Source organism: Amia ocellicauda, chromosome 3, assembly GCF_036373705.1.
Source record: "Amia ocellicauda isolate fAmiCal2 chromosome 3, fAmiCal2.hap1, whole genome shotgun sequence".
Classification (NCBI taxonomy): Eukaryota; Metazoa; Chordata; class Actinopteri; order Amiiformes; family Amiidae; genus Amia; species Amia ocellicauda.
In genome coordinates, this window is record NC_089852.1 from 9,764,981 (window position 1) to 9,789,446 (window position 24,466).

General features: G+C 37.1%; 1 protein-coding gene across 2 annotated transcripts in view; it reads left to right on the forward strand.

Moving 5' to 3' along the window:
• Positions 1 to 24,466, forward strand: part of cntn4 (contactin 4) — a 160,836-nt gene that overhangs the window by 12,130 nt on the left and 124,240 nt on the right. For both annotated transcript variants that reach the window (XM_066698080.1, XM_066698079.1), the window contains exon 2: positions 7,914 to 8,039. In XM_066698080.1, the coding sequence (XP_066554177.1) occupies positions 7,985 to 8,039 (55 nt within the window). In that variant the 5' untranslated portion in view covers positions 7,914 to 7,984. The remainder of the gene's footprint in view (positions 1 to 7,913; positions 8,040 to 24,466) is intronic.

Below are 24,466 nucleotides of genomic sequence, written 5' to 3' on the forward strand. Positions count from 1 at the left end.
TATTGTAAAATTTGGGAGCTGACTCTAACACCGGTTTAATAATACATTTATTATGCCGAAAACGTACAGTAAACAGAATGCTAGGGTATATTGTCAAAAGTGTAGAATTTAAAACAAGGGCAGTAATGTTAAGACTGTACAATGCGCTAGTTAGAACTCATCTGGATACTGTGTACAGTTCTGGGCTCCACACTTCAAGACAGATATTGCTGCTCTAGAGGCAGTTCAGAGGAGAGCAACCAGACTTATTCCAGGTCTGAAGGGAATGTCCTACTGAGGAACTGAGGGAACTGAACCTTTTCACCCTGGAACAGAGGAGACTACGTGGGGACTTGATCCAAGTCTTCAAAATCATGAAAGGCATCGACCACATCAAACCAGAGGAGCTTTTCCAGATCAGCAGGGACACACGCACCCGGGGATACAAATGGAAATTGGGCTTCAAGGCATTCAAAACGGAAAACAGGAGACACTTCTTTACACAGAGAGTAGTCACAATCTGGAATAAACTACCCAGTGATGTGGTAGAAGCTGAAAGTTTGGGAACACTTAAAAATAGTCTGGATAGGATCCTTGGATCACTTAGATATTAATGAACACCAAACGAGCACGATGGGTCGAATGGCCCCCTCTCGTTTGTAAACTTTCTTGTGATAACTCCGCTCAAGTGACTGCAACATATGATGTCAAGACATAGTAACGGAATTGACAACGCAATGTAAAAGGAGGACTATAAGGATGTTTCATGGGTGAATAGCAGGGCAATTTCTAACATCCCTTGTTAAAGAACCAACAAACGTAAAGTCCTTTATGTTGCACTTGCTCTGTGCTCCTTTTCTTTCACGTTTTCAGTAGTTCTAAGTGATATTAAATTATTGCATCCCAGTAGCAAGCTGAATTCTTCCCTGTATCTATCTGACAGCTAATCTGAGCTTTGAACAGACTCTTCAGCCTTGTCCCTCTGTAGAACATGAATCCGATCATCTGTTCAAAACTTCTGGTGGATCCTTCAGTGCTTTATGTCCTCACACTGTGTTTTGCACACTTCAAACAATGTAAGGCAAGTAAACTTGCTATTGCAATGATGGGTAGAGCTGGGCAAACTGAAAAACAGTACACATACAGCAACATAGCAACATTACAGATAATCGTATCACAGTGTTGAGATGACAGAGAGGAAAATGCTCCATAAATAATTAAACATGAAATATGTTATACACAATTATTATCATTATGCGGATTTCAGCAATTCTTTCAGCAACTTGTTTTATTTAGTTCTTGCAATCCATTGTTTCATTTGTTTTCTAGTTTTATGGTAACTGATGCTTATTTTTAATGAATGTGGTACTTGAGTGTTCATTACATTTCGTCTCGTTTATATTTGATTTATTTCCTGAATTGTATTAATAAATTAAACAGTGATGGTGTCTGTGTGCATCTGGAACAATACAATTGCATATTTAGTCCCATGATACTTGACTGGTCAAAATGTCTTCAATTATAGAGTTAGTGATTTTTACAAAAATAAACTCAGTCTACTGATGAAGTACCCTGTTGGAATTTGCATTTATGGTCTATATTTTATGAACTTTAGAAGATGTACAATTATTTCACTTCAGCATACTTTCAGGGTGTTGTGTTGATAAAATTTGAAGCCATTGTCAGAATTAATTTACAAATGATTATACAATTGCAATCAGTTAAAGGCTTGTTATTTGCCATTCACGGGAAGGTCAAAGTTATGATAGGCATTGATACCTATAATTTAATACTACATGATTTCATGACTTAATTATTATAATTTCCTTCAGTTTTACCAATTTCTGTCATACAATTAACAGCTTTGCCAAACCTATAGAATCCAATGATGAAAGTGCCAACTGGCAATCAAATAAACTGTGCAGTTATCTAGCCAATCTAGCTACATCGAAGTGACCCTTGGAGGAAATTAAACATTTCAACCCCAGTATAACTAATTTGAGCCTGTAGTAAATTGTTTTGTATTTGGTTCAATTTTATGAATTTCATTATAGCACTTTACCCTGAGGGGCATTTCAATTATTTGTAATAGTTTTATATCCTTCAAGTGTGTGAAGTGAAGGGTTGCAAAAAAAATTTGGGGGGGATTTAGATTGCATACAAAGCCATTTTAAATATCAAATTATTGCTATATTGCTCGGAAGATTGCTTATGGTAACAGATTATCATGGATAAAATGGATGCATTTATTTTCAACTTTCTGTGAGTCTAGAAGTAATGAAATCATTTTGAAATATTTTAAAAGTGAATAGAGACCTTTAATTTTGCAGCAAAATAGAAGCTGCAATTATTGCATTAAACACACACAAATCTTTTCTATTGACTCCACAGATCTCATGACCTTTTGATGTTTTTCACACATCATGCCTTGCAGTCACAAAATGGCACATTATTAAATTGTCTTTGTAACAGATAATGTAATCAAATAATGTCCTGTCAAACTGAACAAAAAAACTGCAGGCTCACAGCTGACATCGGCATGTTTACATGTTCATAGCCAGTTACTTAAAAACTCATAATATCTACCTCACAATGGGATAAACTTTCTAGGAAAACAAACACCTACTGGAGCAGCTTTAATTGACTGTTCCTGAAGCTGGAATAAATAAAATATTTAAATCTTGATCTAGTTTTCACTGAAGAGTAAATCCACAGGCAGTCTCTCTGGAATACAGAAGCAAACTGAATTCCTGTGTGCTATACAAATTATTTTTCTTCACCTTGGTTTTTCCTTACTGCAGGAGGTTTTCTACAGCTGAAATGACATGTAAAATAAAGCCCACTGCGTGTCACAAAAAGTTAGGGACACAAAGTTTTATTCCTTTTTCTGTTTTATCTTAATGTGATAAGAAAATATGAATATTTTGGAAACCACATTTTACTTAATGAACTTAAGCTTCTTAACTGTGACACAAACCAACTGAGTAGAAAAGAGATAAAAATTAAATAGTTTCAACGTGCCTCCTATTGCAACCCTGCAGTACTCTTGAGCCCTGCATGATGCTATTAAGCTAAAGATTACAGTTTACTTTCTCTTCCTTCTTAACATTACTTGAAATATCTATCTTTTATCATTAACTGAAAGGGGATAATCCCCAGTTTAATTTTAAAAATAAGTAATAGTTTGATTTTGGAACATTTTAGCAATCTATTTAAGACCCTAAAATAACTATTACATTAACAAATAACAATTGTAACACATACAAATCATATTAAACATTCCATTATGTAGGCTAGCTTAACCCTATTTAATGTGAAGCAAAAGTGTTTCAGTGCTAATAATGAGGCTTCATTTTTGCTTTGTAGTTTGCATATGGCCCCAAAGACACACACACCTATATATTGAGATATATAATTAACTCTAAGCTTAAAACTGATATGATTTAGACCCATTTGTGATTTTTATTCTCTGCAGAAATGTGATTTGAGAAAACATTATTTGTTATGCATTCCAACTGCCTTCTACTTGTTCATACCAGGATCTCGCAGTGGTGTCAATCTAAATAAAGAGTGGTTAAGCTGGAGATAGCTAAAGGGCTAACAGGTTTGTAAGTGAATCAATATGAAGGTTGTAGTGTTCATTACAGGTTTGTTTCAGTCATCACATTTATGGAAGAAAAAGATGACGGCTGAGCAATACATAGGTACTATTTGGTAACAAAATAACTCTGCTTTCTCAGGTGTTGTTAAATTATTAAAGTGAACTAATGCAGACAACTGATAGGCATCTTGGTTATGGAGTCTAAGGATATGAAGTTATGGTTATGTTTTATTAACAAGCACTGTAAATAAGAAATAAGATAAAATCTATCCATCGATCTCTCTATCCTATCTATCGATCTATCTATCTGTATCTTTCTCTCTCTCTTATATACTGTATGCACTGAATTCAAGTTGTAGTTCTTGTTAAGTGGGTCAGACTCACAAGGCATGTACGATCTGTCTTTCTATCTATACATATACATATTTGGTTTAAAAAAAAATGAAGTAAATTGCTTTGGGGTGAGAGAGTAAGAAATACACGTTTGCATTTCAAATGACAAAGTGAGTGAATTTAATGGCTACTATAGGTACCATAGGCTCAACACAGCGGCATTAGACAGACATGTAGATATGTAGGTCTAGCAGGGAACAAAGTTAGTTTTGCGAGTGTTGCTTCTGGAAAGAACTGGTGAAGTGACCCGATCAGAGAAAAGCACGAAGACATGCCCTGTAAGTGAGTCTGACCCACTTGAGAAGTGCTGAAATGATCTCTTATAGTGCTGGAGACTAGAGCTTGAATTCAGTGCTTTAGGCTTCTTAACTTCTATAACTATTGGGCACTCTTTCCCTCTTATATACGTAAAACAACAACATTTCTTCTTTGTGGGCTGTAGATAGACAAGGCTTTTATATCATTGTCTTGTATTGCATATAGTAACAGGAAAACCTAGCAGCTTGGGTGTCTGGGTATTTGAACAGGCTTGTCAATTAACACATCTTGTTATGTTACCCTTTGCACTCCATATGTCACTGAAATCCTTCTGTTGCCTGTACAAGTTAGCTCTCCCAGAAGAGGGGTGAGATTTGTTCTCGACTGTTTAAGTATCCTTTTACGTGTCTTGATGGCAAGCTTCTGCATAAATCATAGATTTTTTTTTTTTTTCAGTGTCCTGTTTGGATTTGCCAGTGTTAACTGAAAGTCTGCTTTTATGTCACTATGCTCTGAAAATGTATGGCAGGGTAGACAGGGATACTTGGTATTACAAAAATAAAAATAAAACCTAAAAAGAGCTTATAATTAAGAAGCTTCCAGATATTACAGAATATCTAAATTCCCCAGACTTCCGTACTGACAGTAACGAGGCAACCATAATGTGTTTTATGGGTCTCTGTTCTGCTCTGAATGACAGATGTTGCCCCTATATGGCCTTATGGAGTAACCTTCACTTAAAAGCCATTAGAATTTATGTTTTTCATCCGTTGTTTTGTTTTTTCCCACAAGCTGAGTAGCACCCACAATTTGAGTTCAATGTTTTTGACATTAGATACATTCTTCTTGATAACTTTGCTTCTAAGCATTTTGAAAATAAACAAGCCTGAAAATAATAATATAAAACACTATCTTTTCTGGCTTTACTGGCACTCTGGGATGCTAATTGTGGGACTTAATCATTTATTTGGGGATGGATATCTAGATGGGCCAGTAAATTGGGTTATCGTTAAAATAACTGTATCTTTGCAGAGTTAGAAAGATGTGATGTGTGAGAGATTCTTGATATAGCCTAGACTTTAATCATGCTTTATGATAATCTTAATGTATTTTACTAACAAACTAATTTACAGTGAGGGAAAAAAGTATTTGATCCCCTGCTAATTTTGTACGTTTGCCCACTGACAAATAAATGATCAGTCTTTAATTTTAATGGTAGGTGTATTTTAACAGTGAGAGACAGAATAACAACAACAAAATCCAGAAAAACACATTTCAAAAAAGTTATAAATTGACTTGCATGTTTATGAGGGAAATAAGTATTTGACCCCTTCGACTTAGTACTTGGTGGCAAAACCCTTGTTGGCAATCACAGAGGTCAGACGTTTCTTGTAGTTGGCCACCAGGTTTGCACACATCTCAGGAGGGATTTTGTCCCACTCCTCTTTGCAGATCCTCTCCAAGTCATTAAGGGTTCGAGGCTGACGTTTGGCAACTCGAACCTTCAGCTCCCTCCACAGATTTTCTATGGGATTAAGGTCTGGAGACTGGCTAGGCCACTCCAGGACCTTAATGTGCTTCTTCTTGAGCCACTCCTTTGTTGCCTTGGCTGTGTGTTTTGGGTCATTGTCATGCTGGAATACCCATCCACAACCCATTTTCAATGCCCTGGCTGAGGGAAGGAGGTTCTCACCCAAGATTTGACGGTACATGGCCCCGTCCATCGTCCCTTTGATGCGGTGCAGTTGTCCTGTCCCCTTAGCAGAAAAACAACCCCAAAGCATAATGTTTCCACCTCCATGTTTGACGGTGGGGATGGTGTTCTTGGGGTCATTCCTCCTCCTCCAAACACGGCGAGTTGAGTTGATGCCAAAGAGCTCGAATTTGGTCTCATCTGACCACAACACTTTCACCCAGTTCTCCTCTGAATCATTCAGATGTTCATTGGCAAACTTCAGACGGGCCTGTACATGTGCTTTCTTTAGCAGGGGGACCTTGCGGGTGCTGCAGGATTTCAGTCCTTCACGGCGTAGTGTGTTACCAATTGTTTTCTTGGTGACTATGGTCCCAGCTGCCTTGAGATCATTAACAAGATCCTCCCGTGTAGTTCTGGGCTGATTCCTCACCGTTCTCATGATCATTGAAACTCCACGAGGTGAGATCTTGCATGGAGCCCCAGACCGAGGGAGACTGACAGTTATTTTGTGTTTCTTCCATTTGCGAATAATCGCACCAACTGTTGTCACCTTCTCACCAAGCTGCTTGGCGATGGTCTTGTAGCCCATTCCAGCCTTGTGTAGGTCTACAATGTTGTCCCTGACATCCTTGGACAGCTCTTTGGTCTTGGCCATGGTGGAGAGTTTGGAATCTGATTGATTGATTGCTTCTGTGGACAGGTGTCTTTTATACAGGTAACGAGCTGAGATTAGGAGCACTCCCTTTAAGAGAGTGCTCCTAATCTCAGCTGGTTACCTGTATAAAAGACACCTGGGAGCCAGAAATATTGCTGATTGATAAGGGATCAAATACTTATTTCCCTCATTTACATGCAAATCAATTTATAACTTTTTTGAAATGCGTTTTTCTGGATTTTTTTGTTGTTATTCTGTCTCTCACTGTTAAAATACACCTACCATTAAAATTATAGACTGATCATTTCTTTGTCAGTGGGCAAACATACAAAATCAGCAGGGGATCAAATACTTTTTTCCCTCACTGTAAATTAACTTTAATTTTTTGAATTTAACTTTAAATCTGATAATAAAAAATGTTTTGTATTGGCTGTAACTTTTAAGATTCAGGTTCAACTGAAATGTATTTTCTGTAGAAAGTAGTTTTCACATGTAGGCCTACAGGAAACCGTGCCAAGCATTTCAGTCTTTGTTATTGAGAATGAGTGGGAGAGGTCCAAAATAAAAACAAGTACCACCACCACAACAACAAAATGTTTATTATGGATTTAAAGGATTGCTTTAATCCCTGCAGTTAACTCTATTGAGTTTCAAAGCTCTGACTACAGAAACTAACACACTACTATACCATTCACTCTTTTCTTTGGCCTGAAGAAATCTCCTTATTGATATTAATAAGCATGGTCTATAGGGGCAGACATTAAGCCAATGTCTTAAAAGTGCAGCCTTGGGACTCAAAATCTGAAGATCGGATTGATTTGAATTATTTATTTATTTTCTGTGGCCTCAGGCTCGCAACAAGATTACTGTCCCTCCAACATAGTGGAAGCTTTGGAGTTTGAGTACTGATTTAGGTATCCTTGGCATCTTGGCTAAGACATAAAATCCATTGGACTTTCACACTCCAACTTTCGGACATAACATAATGTTTTTCAAGGCCAGGCAGTGCCATACTTGACAACACTATGAAAAAAACTTACACTAGAAATTAAGCTTTTGTATTTAATCATACAACTCATGCATTCATCTGGATAGGAAAATCCCTACACTGTATCTCATGGTTTGAGGAATAAACACGTATAATTACTATTGCTGATTTTATCATCATTGGATATTCTATTGATTTATAACGCCACAGCATTATCTCTAAATATGATTCTGTGAATGCCGAAGAACTATACATGACTAAAAATCCCCTTCTGCAAAGGTAACTGTTTTTGTTTGTCTTACGATACCTCTTTTTCTCCCTCTCTCTGTCTCTCTTTGTACAGATTAAAGGCCAAAAAAGGATTCCATACACTTGTGATTGGATGTGAGCCTATTTTGACCTTAGAAACTGAAAATGATGTTGCTATGGAAACTGCTGGTACTGCAATCATTCACAGGGTGCCTTGCAGGTAAAGTGTCTTATTAACAACTTTTGATGCAAGCATGCCAAAGCTTTCTTTGTGAAGTTTTGTCTCCTTATTCATATGTATTGAGGACAGGTTACAGTGTGAGTGTCATGTTTTAGAACACAAATAACCTAAATCCAAAGCCGAGGTACATTCATAAGCAAATAACAGTTTTTTTTTGTTTGATTTTTCTCAACGTAAGACGATGCAAATGCCACAAAGGTCTGCTTTACTGATTAATCTTGTTTCTTTTTTTAATCTGTGTGACTAATAATATTTGAAAAACATTACTCACAGTATTTGAATGGATTCCCACTGTAATTTTATTTGATTTGAGTTGATTAATGTCTGTGGTGAGGCAGTCAAAGGTTTACACGCCCCCTGTTTCAACTTTGTTTAGTCAACTGGAATCTTTATAGATTTCTTTAGGCTGAATCCGTTTTGAGCAAATTCTGAAATATAATATTTATTGGAACAGTTTTAACAATAATATTTATGTAACTAACTTAATCATTAGATAACGTTTCAAGTGAAGAATGAGAATACTTTCAACTTAAGCTTTAAACTCAAAACTGTTATACCCGCAGACTGAGCAATCAAAATAAACAATAAACAACTTCAACCTGTCTCTCAAAGAAAATGTGCCATTCATGAAATACTCACACTGAGTAAATACACTGAGTGCAGTAAATGCTTTCTCTACCCAGGTAATGTCTCATTTTCCCATGAGATAACATGTAGAGGATTGGCATGAGAAAATATAAACAGGAATAACTCATGTCTCGCCTAAAAAAAACTCCTCACTTCATTCAGAGCGGTCCAGAAAATTCCCTTGTATCGTTAGAAAGTTAGAAAACCAGCCATTTGGCTCATCATGATAGTCAAGGAATCTCATCAAGCCATTTCTTTAAGTGTCCCAGAGAATCAGCCTCAACCACAGGGGGTAATCAGTGAGATGAGCAGGACTGTGGGGTTGCCATGGTTGCTATGGTACAATTTGTAGTGCTCAGCAATTCAAAGTTTTTCTTTATAGGGGAAGTATAGAAAGAAAAAGAAAAAAACTGTTCAAGTGTAAATGCACTGGTACTACAGTTGATCTGTGATTGTATTAATAGCAGAAGCTTTATGGCATTACAAATTAAGCTCGAAAATAAGATGATTTGGAAGAGAAGATGGTTAAATTTCAAAAAGAAGACTTGATGCTCTGACCGAAAGTATTACTGTTATAAATTCGACATTCATGTTTGAAATCTCTAGGCTTTGAAATGATAATTCTAAGTTGCGGGATCCCTAATGGTTTTAATATTTTGGAAGGGTTACCTTCTAACCCTGTGTTGAAAATAACTGGGGAGCAATTGTGCTTCGAAGATTGCCAACAAAAAAAATCATTCTGCACTTTGAGATATTTTAAAACAGAAAATCAACAGACCTTCCCAAATCCACTACACTTTCGTTGCTATCTTGAGAATAATCTAATTTCTTAAGGAAGAGATTTAGTACTCAAGGGCAGTGGATTTCATTCTTACATTTGAAAAGCAATGTCTAACAGAGTAATGCTTAATGTTAAATTAATGTAAAGTAATTTTAAGGGAGATTACGAATATTACTTTATTTTATTTTACTTAAATAGCAGACATTAATTTAGTTCTGCATCATATTCCTATTGTAGATGTGTTCTACAAATTGTATCTAATTTGATTAAGCCATTCAATTGTTTTTACTTATGCAGTGTTTGGATCAGCATTTACCAATAGCCAGACAATTGTAGCTTTGTTAATAAAGAGGCATATCATTGTAATGAAAAAGCTGTGATTAATGGTCTAGTTCTATCAAAACCTTGTGTTTTTTCCAAATTTAAATAGTTTATAAATGGTGCTATTTGTAGTATGATATTCTTCAGAAATGCATACTGTGAAGCTGTTATTCAGTGAAATGTCTTGAGGATAATATTGCTTCAATTTCATATGACATGCATGACTACAAAATCGTGGCTTAAGAATTCACAATCAATTAATATATGGTTGTCCATGCATATGATTCATGTCCATTGATTTTGGTTCTTGGTTTGTATAGGAATGCCATATCTGCTCTTTTGATGATCTCTTTATCCAGTATTTTGTCCTGACATCAATTGTTAAAGATCTTTTAAGGAAACATAGTGAAGTAAGCTCTACATGCGTAACTGTTGTCTTCTAGACCTTAACTTTCCTGCTAGTTTACCACCCCTTTTGTCCTCACACTGAGCTTTCCAAAAAAAACCGACTGACTTTGCACCGACTGTGCTTCACTTAAACACTTAATCATCCAAGAGTGTGTCTCATGATATGGGGGCATCCTAGATAGTAGAACACATCCACTAAAGACAGCGTGTGGCCGCCAATGGTGATGTTGGGTGGCAGATAAGGTTTTTCAAGGACAGGCTGGTACATGGTTTCTGTCTTCTTCAGCCTGATACAGAGGGCACATTTCTTACAAGCATGGCCAAGCCTTCATTAACTGCTGAGATTAGACAAGATCAGGCTGCAAGGTGGCATAGCTGCTGGCAGTTACTATCCTCACCTCACAAAATCATAGAAACACTATATCAGTACAAATACCAGCTTGATTTGAGCTTCTCAAAGTGGAGTAGAGGGAGCACTCTATGCGTGACCGACCTTCAAATGTTTCTTTTAAACATTTTAAAAGGATTTTGTTTTTCACTTACAGAATTGTTTTAAGATTATACTTTTTTTCTTAGATTACTGGAAGACGGTACTTGTATACGAGATCATGTTCATGGAATGAGAGAAATCTAGGCTATTTCTTATTCTGTCAACAAGTCTGTGATCAACGGATCCAACAGCTTAGAACTATGTAGATAAGTATCTTGGGAACTATTATGGTTTAATATAAATTGTGTTAATCTCTGAAAAGGGATTTTGGGAGATACAGGAATGCTGCTTTTATGTATTTACTTAAGTTAGTTATTTATTCACTGATGGGTGCCGTGTAAGTTCTGTTTTTGTTTTCAACTCTAGTTAACTATGTTTGTGCTACAGTGGCCTATGAAAGTAAAGAAAAATCTTACATTAGAATGCTTTTTTGTACCTCTTTATATTTTATCAGTGTAATGGCAAACAAAATATGAACATTGACACACATTAGACAAGTATTTTGATAAGACAAGGTCTTATTTTGAATATTAAAATGCTTATGCAAATGGACATATTTCTATAACTTTTGACAAAGAATGATCAGAGAATTAAAATAAACTCCCACAGCAATCCTTCTTTACAGGAAGCTTACAGATTGTGGGACACAGTAGGTTTAACATACAAGGTAGAACTGACAAAGAAGGTCAAGTTGTCAAATAATAAAGGCTGAAACAAAGGCAACCCAAAAACCTCAGGATTCACTCTGATGCCTTGCTGAATGTCGAAAGGGGACGGTAGTGATCTTTCTTCCCCCACTAGACTTCTTTCTTTGTTCTCAGTTGTTGTCAGACAGGGCATCGATAACCTCTGGGAGGCTGTTTCTACCATTTCTCACACTTCATTTTCACCCTACCTGTTACCATCTGATTACCTCAGAGCTGTGCGCTGTTGTGCAGAATTTTTATTGCTGAGCACTGAGAGAGTTTTAATTTCCCTTGTGTTGTTCTTGTTCACTTTGCTATCATAGCAAGCTCCCCTTTTTATTTATTTTAAGGACTCTCACCAAATAAAAATTCCACATAGCTGTTCTCTCATGGATACTGTTAGCCTTCTATTAGGGATTTATGGTTGAGTGCTTTTTTTTCCTCCCTTGCTTTTTTTTTATTTTATTTTTTATGGTGTGCACCTAAGACGTCTTGCCCTGGGGATCTTCTGTGGAGTTAAAGTAAAGAAAAATGAAGCTGCCTCCTGGGAGTCTCCTGTGGAGTGCACTTCTGTGCAGCAGTAATTACTGTGGGCATAACTATGGGAAAATCAAATGCTGCTGAAAGTGAGGCAAGATTACAGCCTAACAAAAAATAAGTGAATAAAGGTCTTGGTGGTTAAACTGTGAAGTATGTTGCAGCCGAACATAAGGGGGGCTGAATGTTTTGACCTTCGTAGCTCCTGGGATATTAGTTGTACTTCACATTGCAGCAGGGCACACCTGTCGAGACTTATCGCCGTGGCAACAAGGATTAGTATTTGACACAAAGCAATATTTAAGGCAAGACTAAATTTCCCCTGCATAATTTTGATGACATAAGCTCTTTTATCCTAGGGTAATATGAAGTGCCAACATTTCTGCTGTTACCATTTTAAGCACTAATATCCAAAGCTGCAACAAAGAGAAGAAACCAAACCTGAGTCGCTGTCTGACTTTCTCATTGTCTTGTGCATCAATTTTAACCTGCTGCAGATACAATCTCTACCAAGTAGATGTGCATACTGTGCATTGAATGAACCTAATGTCTTCAGAGGCTGTGAGGTGTTTTACATATTTATCAAGTTTCTCTTTCATAGACATTGTTCACCTAGGCCAGGAAAAGTATGTTATTATAGCATAAACATAACCAAAAATTATCTGACAAATAGAGTGCAAGATTACAAACCAGTGATGATAAGAAAATGTCTTGATTATCAGTCCAGTATGTGAATTCTCTGATTGCAGACATTTGCTATATTTGATATTGTCATTCCTGTCTGCACACTCCAGACATTAGAATATCAAGCGTTTATATGTATAAGCTTCTCTGAATAAGCTTACAAAAGAAGAAGTTGCTTCATTTTTGAAAGCCTTGAGTTTTAGTATGGGTCTACTAGTGTTTGTATATAAATTCACAAGACTAGTGAAGTCTTATAGAATAACATTTCTTCTTCATGACATGTCAGTGTAAATCTGATTGTGTCTATTAGACATAACCCTCTCACAGCCTCATATAAAATGAGTATTCTTGCTGTTTTGCATTGTATGATTTTAAATATGTTTAATAATATTTCACGATATTTTGTAAAATGTAAAGGAAATTTAAAAATATACTTATCTGAGGAAATTCTACTTCCCGATAAAGATTCTTCTGTGTCGAGAACAATAACTTCCAAACCTGCGGTTCTTATAGGTTTTATAAAATGCTAACACAACTGTAATACATGGGTGTACATTTTGCAGAACAGAATAAAGCCAAATAAAGCAACATAAAGTTGTTGCTGTTGTGATTACTATTGTATTGTGACATTCACATGGGTTCATACACTCGGTTCAATATAAATGTAATACTTAAAGACAAATAAAAATATATAAAATGCTCTGTATATCACACACAATAATATATGTTGAGAGTGTAATCACACAGATACTACAAGATTCCTCCAATTGCACCAGACATCTACATATCTACAACATTACCAATGTAGCCAATATTATATTCTGCTGTTTGTTTTTAGCTTGCTGAATGACCTTCTAAATAAACTATAATTTGAAAGTCCATTGGATCAGTAACAATACAATTACATATGATATACTTTGTTTACATTTAAAGGTTTTATATGGCATATCAGATTACAACAATAATACAATACAACAAAAACAGGTTTCTTAAGAACAACTGTATTCTGGGATTTCCTGTTGTAATTTATCTTGTTTTATCCTGAGATATAATAGGGTGTTTTTTGTGCTGCAGTCACAGGAGTAAAACTGTTTGACCTAGAGCCTAGGTCACTAGTGTTTAAATCACACTAGACAGAATAATCATTAATTAGCACCAATATAACAAGGCAGGACTATTGAATGATAGCATTTTAAAAGCTTACTCTGTAAGTTAGGATATATATTCAATTTTGTAGCAAACCCAGAGGAATTTCACATCCTCATTGCAGTCAACGTGTAGACAATCAGGACTATTGCCAAAGCAGAGTATCAGTTAACTTTTTTTACACTTCAACTGTGCATCTGAACATTTGCTTGCATTAATAGGATTTAATTTGATACATTCTTCCTTACTATTACATTGATTGTGTACTGTTTTATTAAGATTGTGTAATGTGTAGTTGTATAACTTGTCTTTTCCATTTAATTAGACTTCTCTTTTATCTCTATCTGTGTAAATTCTACCAGATACTTAATTTAATGATATGATGCTGGCTTTTGCACATACATTTAAACATATGCAACAAAAACTGTGAGCAGCTGTACTATTGGGGCTAAAAATGTATTTTTAAAGGCCAGTTAGATACTATTGCTTTGTTCTATAACAAAGACAATAACCCCTTTTTAAACAGAATTCAATTTTCTTTTTAAATGGAAGAAAAAGACTAGCTTCATGTCCATTAAACCTAACCATAATCTGAACTGTGATACCCTTGTGAAGTTGCACAGAATCAGTCTCCTCCTGCAGCATGTAAACAGCAACCCTGTCTTTCCTCTGAGATCAGCAAGTGATTGATTTTGTTATTAAAGCAATAGCACACAACAGGATGTGTGGTTCAGGGATTAGACCATACCTCAGGTAAGTAGTGAGTCTGTTTGTTTTCAACCCCATGGTGAAAATATCAGCTGTGCCAGCTTACAAAAGTGAACTGTATAACTGCAGTACAAAAATAAAATTTTAGAAGCCATTTTTAAGATGCTGTGCTATATTTGACAGTTGATGTGTCGGATGTGTAGATTAGAACAAGTGTTGTGAATGTAAAGGAGCTGTGCAGATTTATTTAAAAACGTGTTTCATGGTTGAAGTAAACCCCATATGAAAGTTTATTTTTATTTCTTTTAATTTTTTACTATATTAGTTTGTGTTATTGAATTTCCTTAATTCTTCACTATTCTGATTGAAGTGACATCTTTTAGGATTCTTTAATTTCCTAAATGTAGAGACTCAGAAAATGTGTACATACAAATACAGATTCATAGCACAATCAATTATAAAAATGATTCATTTTTTAAATTGAGGTGGAATGCTTGTCAACATTGTTTGACTTTGTTTTACAACATGTGAGTTTGCTTTGAAACTTGTGCTGTATTGTTGTACAAACTCAAAAACTATATTATGCGTGTCAGCGTAGAGATGGGAGATCATGCATCCTTGAAGTTTCCACCAGTTTGCTTTCAGTTGCAGCAGGCACGGAATACTGCCGTTCTGCTCTATAGAGCTGTGAACTGAGGAGAAAAACAAAATGATCAAATATAACCATGCCTTCCAATGACTTCAAAACTGGTTCCTCTGAGTTTTAATCAAATGTCAGAGCATTGGACAAGATCAGACATCTTTCACAAAGCTGTTCTTTGTACTGTATATATAGCCTACTGTATGTGAACAACTATTCAATTGGAAATATTTGTTCAGATTGTTAAAATAAATATTTTATAGTTTGTATGTGTTTATGTTGACATGTATGTAGTTTTGTATGTATGAATATATATATATACAGTGAGGGAAAAAAAAGTATTTGGTCCCCTGCTGATTTTGTACGTTTGCCCACTGACAAAGAAATGATCAGTCTATAATTTTAATGGTAGGTGTATTTTAACAGTGAGAGACAGAATAACAACAAAAAAATCCAGAAAAACGCATTTCAAAAAAGTTATAAATTGATTTGCATGTTAATGTTGATCCCCTATCAATCAGCAAGATTTCTGGCTCCCAGGTGTCTTTCATACAGGTAACCAGCTGAGATTAGGAGCACTCTCTTAAAGGGAGTGCTCCTAATCTCAGCTCGTTACCTGTATAAAAGACACCTGTCCACAGAAGCAATCAATCAATCAGATTCCAAACTCTCCACCATGGCCAAGACCAAAGAGCTGTCCAAGGATGTCGGGGACAACATTGTAGACCTACACAAGGCTGGAAAGGGCTACAAGACCATCGCCAAGCAACTTGGTGAGAAGGTGACAACAGTTGGTGCGATTATTCGCAAATGGAAGAAACACAAAATAACTGTCAGTCTCCCTCGGTCTGGGGCTCCATGCAAGATCTCACCTGGTGAAGTTTCAATGATCATGAGAACGGTCAGGAATCAGCCCAGAACTACACGGGAGGATCTTGTTAATGATCTCAAGGCAGCTGGGACCATAGTCACCAAGAAAACAATTGGTAACACACTACGCTGTGAAGGACTGAAATCCTGCAGCGCCCGCAAGAAAGCTAAAGAAAGCTAAAGAAAGCACATGTACAGGCCCGTCTGAAGTTTGCCAATGAACATCTGAATGATTCAGAGAACTGGGTGAAAGTGTTGTAGTCAGATGAGACCAAAATCGAGCTCTTTGGCATCAACTCAACCTGCCGTGTTTGGAGAAGGAGGAATGACCCCAAGAACACCATCCCCACTGTCAAACATGGAGGTGGAAACATTATGCTTTGGGGGTGTTTTTCTGCTAAGGGGAGAGGACAACTGCATCGCATCAAAGGGACGATGGACGGGGCCATGTACCGTCAAATCTTGGGTGAGAACCTCCTTCCCTCAGCCAGGGCATTGAAAATGGGTCGTGGATGGGTATTCCAGCATGACAATGACCCAAAACACACAGCCAAGGCAACAAAGGAGTGGCTCAAGAAGAAGCACATTAAGGTCCTGGAGTGGCCTAGCCAGTCTCCAGACCTTAATCCCATAGAAAATCTGTGGAGGGAGCTGAAGGTTTGAGTTGCCAAACGTCAGCCTTGAAACCTTAATGACTTGGAGAGGATCTGCAAAGAGGAGTGGAACAAAATCACTCCTGAGATGCGAAAATGCCTTGTTGATGCTAGAGGTCAGAGGAGAATGGGCCGACTGATTCAAGCTGATAGAAGAGCAACTTTGACTGAAATAACCACTCGTTACAACCGAGGTATGCAGCAAAGCATTTGTGAAGCCACAAAACTTGAGGCGGATGGGCTACAACAGCAGAAGACCCCACCGGGTACCACTCATCTCCACTACAAATAGGAAAAAGAGGCTACAATTTGCACAAGCTCACCAAAATTGGACAGTTGAAGACTGGAAAAATGTTGCCTGGTCTGATGAGTCTCGATTTGTGTTGAGACATTCAGATGGTAGAGTCAGAATTTGGCGTAAACAGAATGAGAACATGGATCCAACATGCCTTGTTACCACTGTGCAGGCTGGTGGTGGTGGTGTAATGGTGTGGGGGATGTTTTCTTGGCACACTTTAGGCCCCTTAGTGCCAATTGGGCATCGTTTAAATGCCACGGCCTACCTGAGCATTGTTTCTGACCATGTCCATCCCTTTATGACCACCATGTACCCATCCTCTGATGGCTACTTCCAGCAGGATAATGCACCATGTCACAAAGGTGGAATCATTTCAAATTGGTTTCTTGAACATGACACTGAGTTCACTGTACTAAACTGGCCCCCACAGTCACCAGATCTCAACCCAATAGAGCATCTTTGGGATGTGGTGGAACAGGAGCTTCGTGCCCTGGATGTGCATCCCACAAATCTCCATCAACTGCAAGATGCTATCCTATCAATATGGGCCAACATTTCTAAAGAATGCTTTCAGCACCTTGTTGAATCAATGCCACGTAGAATTAAGGCAGTTCTGAAGGCGAAAGGGGGTCAAACACAGTATTAGTATGGTGTTCCTAATAATCCTTTAGGTGAGTGTATATATTGTTGTAGTTGAAAGCATTCACACCCTTCATTTTTCACTGTGGCTGGCATGGTTTAACGGTTACTAACATATATTGTTTTCCATATACACACTATTACAATGGTAAATATATTAATTATAGAAATTAATATACACATTAGTACATGTGAAATAATATCAAGATCTAAGAAAAGGTTAGAATAGCCTAAAGGCATAATGTGATCCATGGAAAGACAATAAGACACTGTGTAGTTCAATTGCTCTCGGGCGGCTCATTGCAGCACTGTAGGGCATGGGAGGAGAAAGAGGAAGCCGGGGTGGGCAAACACCTGAGGGAAGGCATGACTAATTGACCTGTAGACGAGAAGTGGAGAGCGTGATGGGGTAATGGCAAAGACAAAAGACTGTAGGAATGAACAAGTTGCTGAAGAAGGGAGCAATGTGTAAGGACTAGGGTTTAAATGTAATAAGGGCATAACTGGAAACAGTAAGAAGAGTGGAGTGTGAAACAGATGATTATCATGAGAGAAACTAAGCATAAAGAATAGAAGGCCAGAAGATAACTTCTTAGTCGGACCATGAAGGCTAGCCAGAAGAGAGTTGCGGTAATAAAATAAATTATATATGATTTCCATAACATGAGAGTATGTGCTAAAACTTCATGCTGACTTGATCTTCCCAGGATAATATATCTAAACAGTATATAAACAGTGCAAATGCAAGAACAATATGTAGCGTGGGAGCACTCTTTTTTGTAATACAGCTTTGATGATGCACGGAGTACATGATCAGCTTTTTTGAATTCCATCACCTTGAACCATTTAATATAGTATGCTGGGTCAGACGTTCTGAGAATTTCCGTGGGCATAGAGGAATGTATTTGCATTAATAATGGTGTATACACTCACCTAAAGGATTATTAGGAACACCTGTTCAGTTTCTCATTAATGCAATTATCTAACCAACCAATCACATGGCAGTTGCTTCAATGCATTTAGGGGTGTGGTCCTGGTCAAGACAATCTCCTGAACTCCAAACTGAATGTCTGAATGGGAAAGAAAGGTGATTTAAGCAATTTTGAGCGTGGCATGGTTGTTGGTGCCAGACGGGCCGGTCTGAGTATTTCACAATCTGCTCAGTTACTGGGATTTTCACGCACAACCATTTCTAGGGTTTACAAAGAATGGTGTGAAAAGGGAAAAACATCCAGTATGCGGCAGTCCTGTGGGCGAAAATGCCTTGTTGATGCTAGAGGTCAGAGGAGAATGGGCCGACTGATTCAAGCTGATAGAAGAGCAACTTTGACTGAAATAACCACTCGTTACAACCGAGGTATGCAGCAAAGCATTTGTGAAGCCACAACACATACAACCTTGAGGCGGATGGGCTACAACAGCAGAAGACCCCACCGGCTACCACTCATCTCCACTACAAATAGGAAAAAGAGGCTACAATTTGCACAAGCTCACCAAAATTGGACCGTTGAAGACTGGAAAAATGTTGCCTGGTCTGATGAGTCTCGATTTCTGTTGAGACATTCAGATGGTAGAGTCAGAATTTGGCGTAAACAGAATGAGAACATGGATCCATCGTGCCTTGTTACCACTGTGCAGGCTGGTGGTGGTGGTGTAATGGTGTGGGGGATGTTTTCTTGGCACACTTTAGGCCCCTTAGTGCCAATTGGGCATCGTTTAAATGCCACAGCCTACCTGAGCATTGTTTCTGACCATGTCCATCCCTTTATGACCACCATGTACCCATCCTCTGATGGCTACTTCCAGCAGGATAATGCACCATGTCACAAAGGTCGAATCATTTCAAATTGGTTTCTTGAACATGACAATGAGTTCACTGTACTAAACTGGCCCCCACAGTCACCAGATCTCAACCCAATAGAGCATCTTTGGGATGTGGTGGAACGGGAGCTTCGTGCCCTGGATGTGCATCCCACAAATCTCCATCAACTGCAAGATGCTATCCTATCAATATGGGCCAACATTTCAAAAGAATGCTTTCAGCATCTTGTTGAATCAATGCCACGTAGAATTAAGGCAGTTCTGAAGGCAAAAGGGGGTCAAACACAGTATTAGTATGGTGTTCCTAATAATCCTTTAGGTGAGTGTATGTGTATATGTATATGTTCATATGTTTTACTACTGTACCACATTCCTTCAAGATGTTAAGAAAATGGAATGACCCTTGAACTTCAAGTTTAATAAAAGGAACTTGAAACACAAGGGCCACTGCTCTTTTGTCCCCGTATGTTTTGTACACATCGACCCGAAGGAAATACAGGATGTTGGATTATAGACATAAAAGAAGCCCCAACTGGTGGGCTTTATTACTAGAGGTTTACAATATGAAACTCTTCAATGGATATTGGAACTAGCAAAATAGATACTCGTATGCAGTAGACTCCTTCTGGGGCTTTTTATTCATGCTGAGGTAAGCTCAGCAAATTCATTTGCTGTCAGCTTGTATTGAATTTAAGATTAGTATTTATTTTGGCTCTAAAGAGCTTTTGCTTTTCTGCCTAAAGGCTTGGCTCAGGCAACAAAATAACATAGGACTGCAGGGAATGCAGGTGAAGCAGTGGAAATAAGTTTGATTCTCAAGTACCTGCCTTTAATATGTATCCCTTTTTCAGCTGGTATTTTATCGTGAATGTTTCAGCAGTATAAAAGCCATAGCACCAGTCTGGAAAACGCTGATAATATTTCATCAGCCTTCCACATTGCAATCTTGCATGTACATACTCAAGCCAAATTAATGTAGTGTTTTGTTGCAGATAAGGATTAAGATAGACAGCAGCTATCGGTTGCCAATGTGCTGACCCCCCCCCAAACACACACACACACACACACACACACAAACTGTCAACTGTTTTAACCCTTCAATACTTGATGACACATTATGAAGAATAAGTTTAAAGGTCTAAAAAATGAACAGACAGTATAAATGGTGAAATTCTGACCTCCCGTTGCTTTGTGCATTGTGCATCTGAAATTCATATGGTAATTTGCCACGTATGTATATCTTACCTTCTGTCATCTCAGTCTTTGTAGAAGTAGTAATCAATCTTTGTTTTATTTTATGGTTATGAGTGGTGAAACAAACAGACTGCTTTACCTGCCTAATGGTGTTGTATAATCAGGCAATCTCTGATTGATGAGGAACAATAGTAAATCTAATTAAACAGTGCTGCAAGACTATCCCCCATTGTTTATAATGAATGTAATGGATTGTTTATCCAGATTACATTGTAAACATTGAACTTAATTTAATTCAGCTTGCCAATGGATGATACAATAGGGATCATGCCCCCTAGGATGTTTAGGGGGAAGTGCTTTAAAATGTCACTGTAATGAGAGTTTGAGTTTGTTTAATAATAATAATAATAATAATAATAATAATAATAATGTTACAATACAGAAAAATTGAAATATGAGTGTATTAGGCATTACCCTGAGCAATGTTTATAGACCTATCATGATAATATAAACCCCCAATCAATATGAACATGACATTATTTTTGTTGTACTGGAATCTAGATCGTTCATAATGTTTACAGTATTGCTGGCATGTACTTGAGACATATTACTTATTATTTTATGTTTATTTAATCTTGGAAGTGAAATAATTAAGTTATTTAATTGATCACCTTTGTAAGATAAGTTATATAGTTTGGTGTGTGTTTTTAGGTGCCCAGTTAAAGGTGGACCTCAGCATGGGAGTTAGAGGTCTCTGCACGATGTTTTAATATGAATCTGCTAATTTAATCCAGTGGTTCTCTCTCAAAGGCCTGCCCTCCTCTTGTTTAGTTTTACAGTTTCTCTTACCAGTATCATGCCTGCAAAGCTTCTGATTTCATCTTCCCATTGTGTACGTGGTCTTTTTGTTTAATATCCATTCAGTGAGTGCTGTAAGTATCCACGTTGGTCAACTTTAAATATGAAACTGATTGCAGAGATTTCAGTTTTACTACTGAAAGAAGTATAGACAGATGGACCCCCTCTGCAGTTAAAAGCTATGTATTTTTATTTTCAAGTATTTCAGCCAGAAGCAATAACAGTTTGTTGCTGGAAATGTTTCTGATGGATCAGCAAGTAGACCCCCCCACCCACCTCTGGACCACACATTCCAAATAAATCTCCTGTGTGGTGATTCTGGATAGTATTTTGTAGAACGTTGTGTCTTTCAGGTTGCACTTTAACCAAGGACTCCTCAGTACTATGCCAAAAAGATGTGTTGCTAATCAAAGTGCCTGGACTAAATGCCAGTTAAGTCATTCTCCCCTTTGTCTTAATCAGGTTAACCCCCTCCCCCTCCAAGTTAAATTAGCAAAGTAATTTCTCACTTTGTCTCTTTATTAACTTGTGCCAGATCAGATAACTTATTTTAGATTGCATCACTTGACCAGTGATCTAAAGATGGAAGACACTAATACAATTCTGATATTATATATATATATATATATATATATATATATATATATATATATATATATATATATATATATTGTACAACAACAAAAACTTTAAAGATTAGCCTTACTCAGTGGAAATGGAACTGTAAATATGCGGCCTTTTTTTTGAAAAACAGAACTCCTCTTGTGAACCAAATCCAATAACTCTCATGCCAAGATTACAGGATTTTCTAATGCTTTTATTCTCAACCTAATGCTTTTATTCTCAACCTAAAAGCTGTATTTTTCTGTGAACACTACAATCGGAGTTGGTCTTATGTGATGAGTTAAGTACTTGTGGTGGAAATCTATAGCTACTGACCAACTTAGATTGCCCTGTCATTCCTTTTGTAAGGGCTATCAAGTGTGGAGTTCAAAATGCTGGTGGAGAAATGCAAGAGTGAGATGTTGTATGTTTTATGTGGTCGAGGATGACATTATAGTTGTGCTAGAGTCACTGCTTTTATTGGTTTTATGGGATTATTAGGTTTAGAGTTAATATTAGGGAAGTTTAGATTGAGATATCTGTGGTAAAATAAAGTGTAAAGAGTTCATAATGTTTAACTTTCCCAGAACAGTAATCCTAACCCTCATTGAAATCTGTATTCACAGAGGAATGTATCTAACCCTAGCCCAACCCCAATTCCAACTTTAGACTGAACCTTCATTTAAATTGTGGTGTAAAACATAGTCCAACCTTAACCAGTTTTGACCTAGTCTGAACCCTAAATCACACAAATAACATGGTTAGGGAGGATATGCACAAGTCAATTTTAGTTATCAAACAATCTATGTATAAAACTGCATAGAGACGGTCAACAAGATCGATCTAAATAATTATTCCACAGACTTTAAGATGATTTCATCCCCCAGTGGCATCCTGGATATTAGTCTTTCATTCCTGGACAATACAGTACAATGCTTTATTGTTAGCCATCCTACATGGTTGGTAATGCTCAATTTTGTATTTTTTTGCCCCTTTTCCTTTAAGGTGGTTAAAACATATATTTATTTGTGGTGTACCATCAAGCATAAAAGCACCAGAGAAAGCAATGGGGATGTTGTAAGATTCACACTTTCCTTAATTGACCCTCCAGGCAGACCCATGAGGAATGAACATTAATTCATTAGTCAACTTTTAAAACACTTTTTTCCCCTCATTAATAATAGCTGCTTGTGTATTGCCTTAGCTCATTTAAGTTTAATCTGTTAGTACCTGCTAAGCAGGAAGTCAAGTGCATTGCAATTGATCTCTTTTTAATAGGACACTCATGTAATACCTTCATGGAAGAGCGCATGAATGTACATCCTTGGTGACTGATAATAAGTTAACTGTAACAAAATCTTCTTTTATCACTATTTCCGGATAAATGTGTATATTGTTCATGTGCAATCTTAATGCAAGCTCTTGAATTACAATGATGTTCATTAATTGAAAGTTAACAAATGTTTAGTAGCAACCGGTTAGGCCAAAGGTAGGTTACAGAACATTATCCATTTAAGATTCAAACAGTGTGGGCAAAATAGAATTCTTAAACTTTTATTTAAAAATCTAAGGTTATTCTATAAAAGCTCTCTATCTACCTTCCTATCTACCTCTCATCTTTTATCTATCTATCTATCTATCTATCTATCTATCTATCTATATATATAAGCATATGGAAAAGAGGAGCTATAGATCAAAACAAGTGGAAACATCTTGGGGAGACTTTCATTCAGCAGCAGATCGATATATGCTGATAATGATCATTTTAGAAATGTGCTTAAAAACCACAGACAAATGACTATTTATTAACACTGAATTTTACATCATTGTCAATTTACAACTCGTCGTTCTTCTCCTGAACTGTGACATGGGAGAACAAGAACCTCACATCGGCATCTTTAGGAAAATGTGCTTGCCAGACTGATTTAGAGAGGCACACTTTGCAGATGCTCAAACCAAGATACCAAACTACTGAAATCCATGCACACAGAGCTCTGGTTTAATCTTCCCTAATTAAACCTTTGTACACCCAATCCTGGAGATGCTCAGCTAATTGAACACCGTTGCTGCTTCTAATTTCTGACAGGAGATTGATCTTTGACCTTGTGCTTGTTATTTCTAAATCCTATATTGGCCAGTGCCTCCTCATGGGCTATTGTTGCACTTGTGTTCACTTCATCATAACTTGTTGAGTGAGAAGTAAGCCAGCATGTGAGTTAGGATAAAGGCAATTCTGAGCAGCTGTTCACAAATTCTTGGGGAACCCAAACCATCTAAAAAGTTTTTTAAGGGTCAAGAATGTAGGCATGGCACATCCTACAGAATCACAGTGGTAGTGTGCTATTTATTAGAGCTAAGAACCAATTTAAAGATGCATAACCATGTACATACATAAATTGAGCAATACCTTAAATTCAAAATAAAAGCATACATACTAGGTTT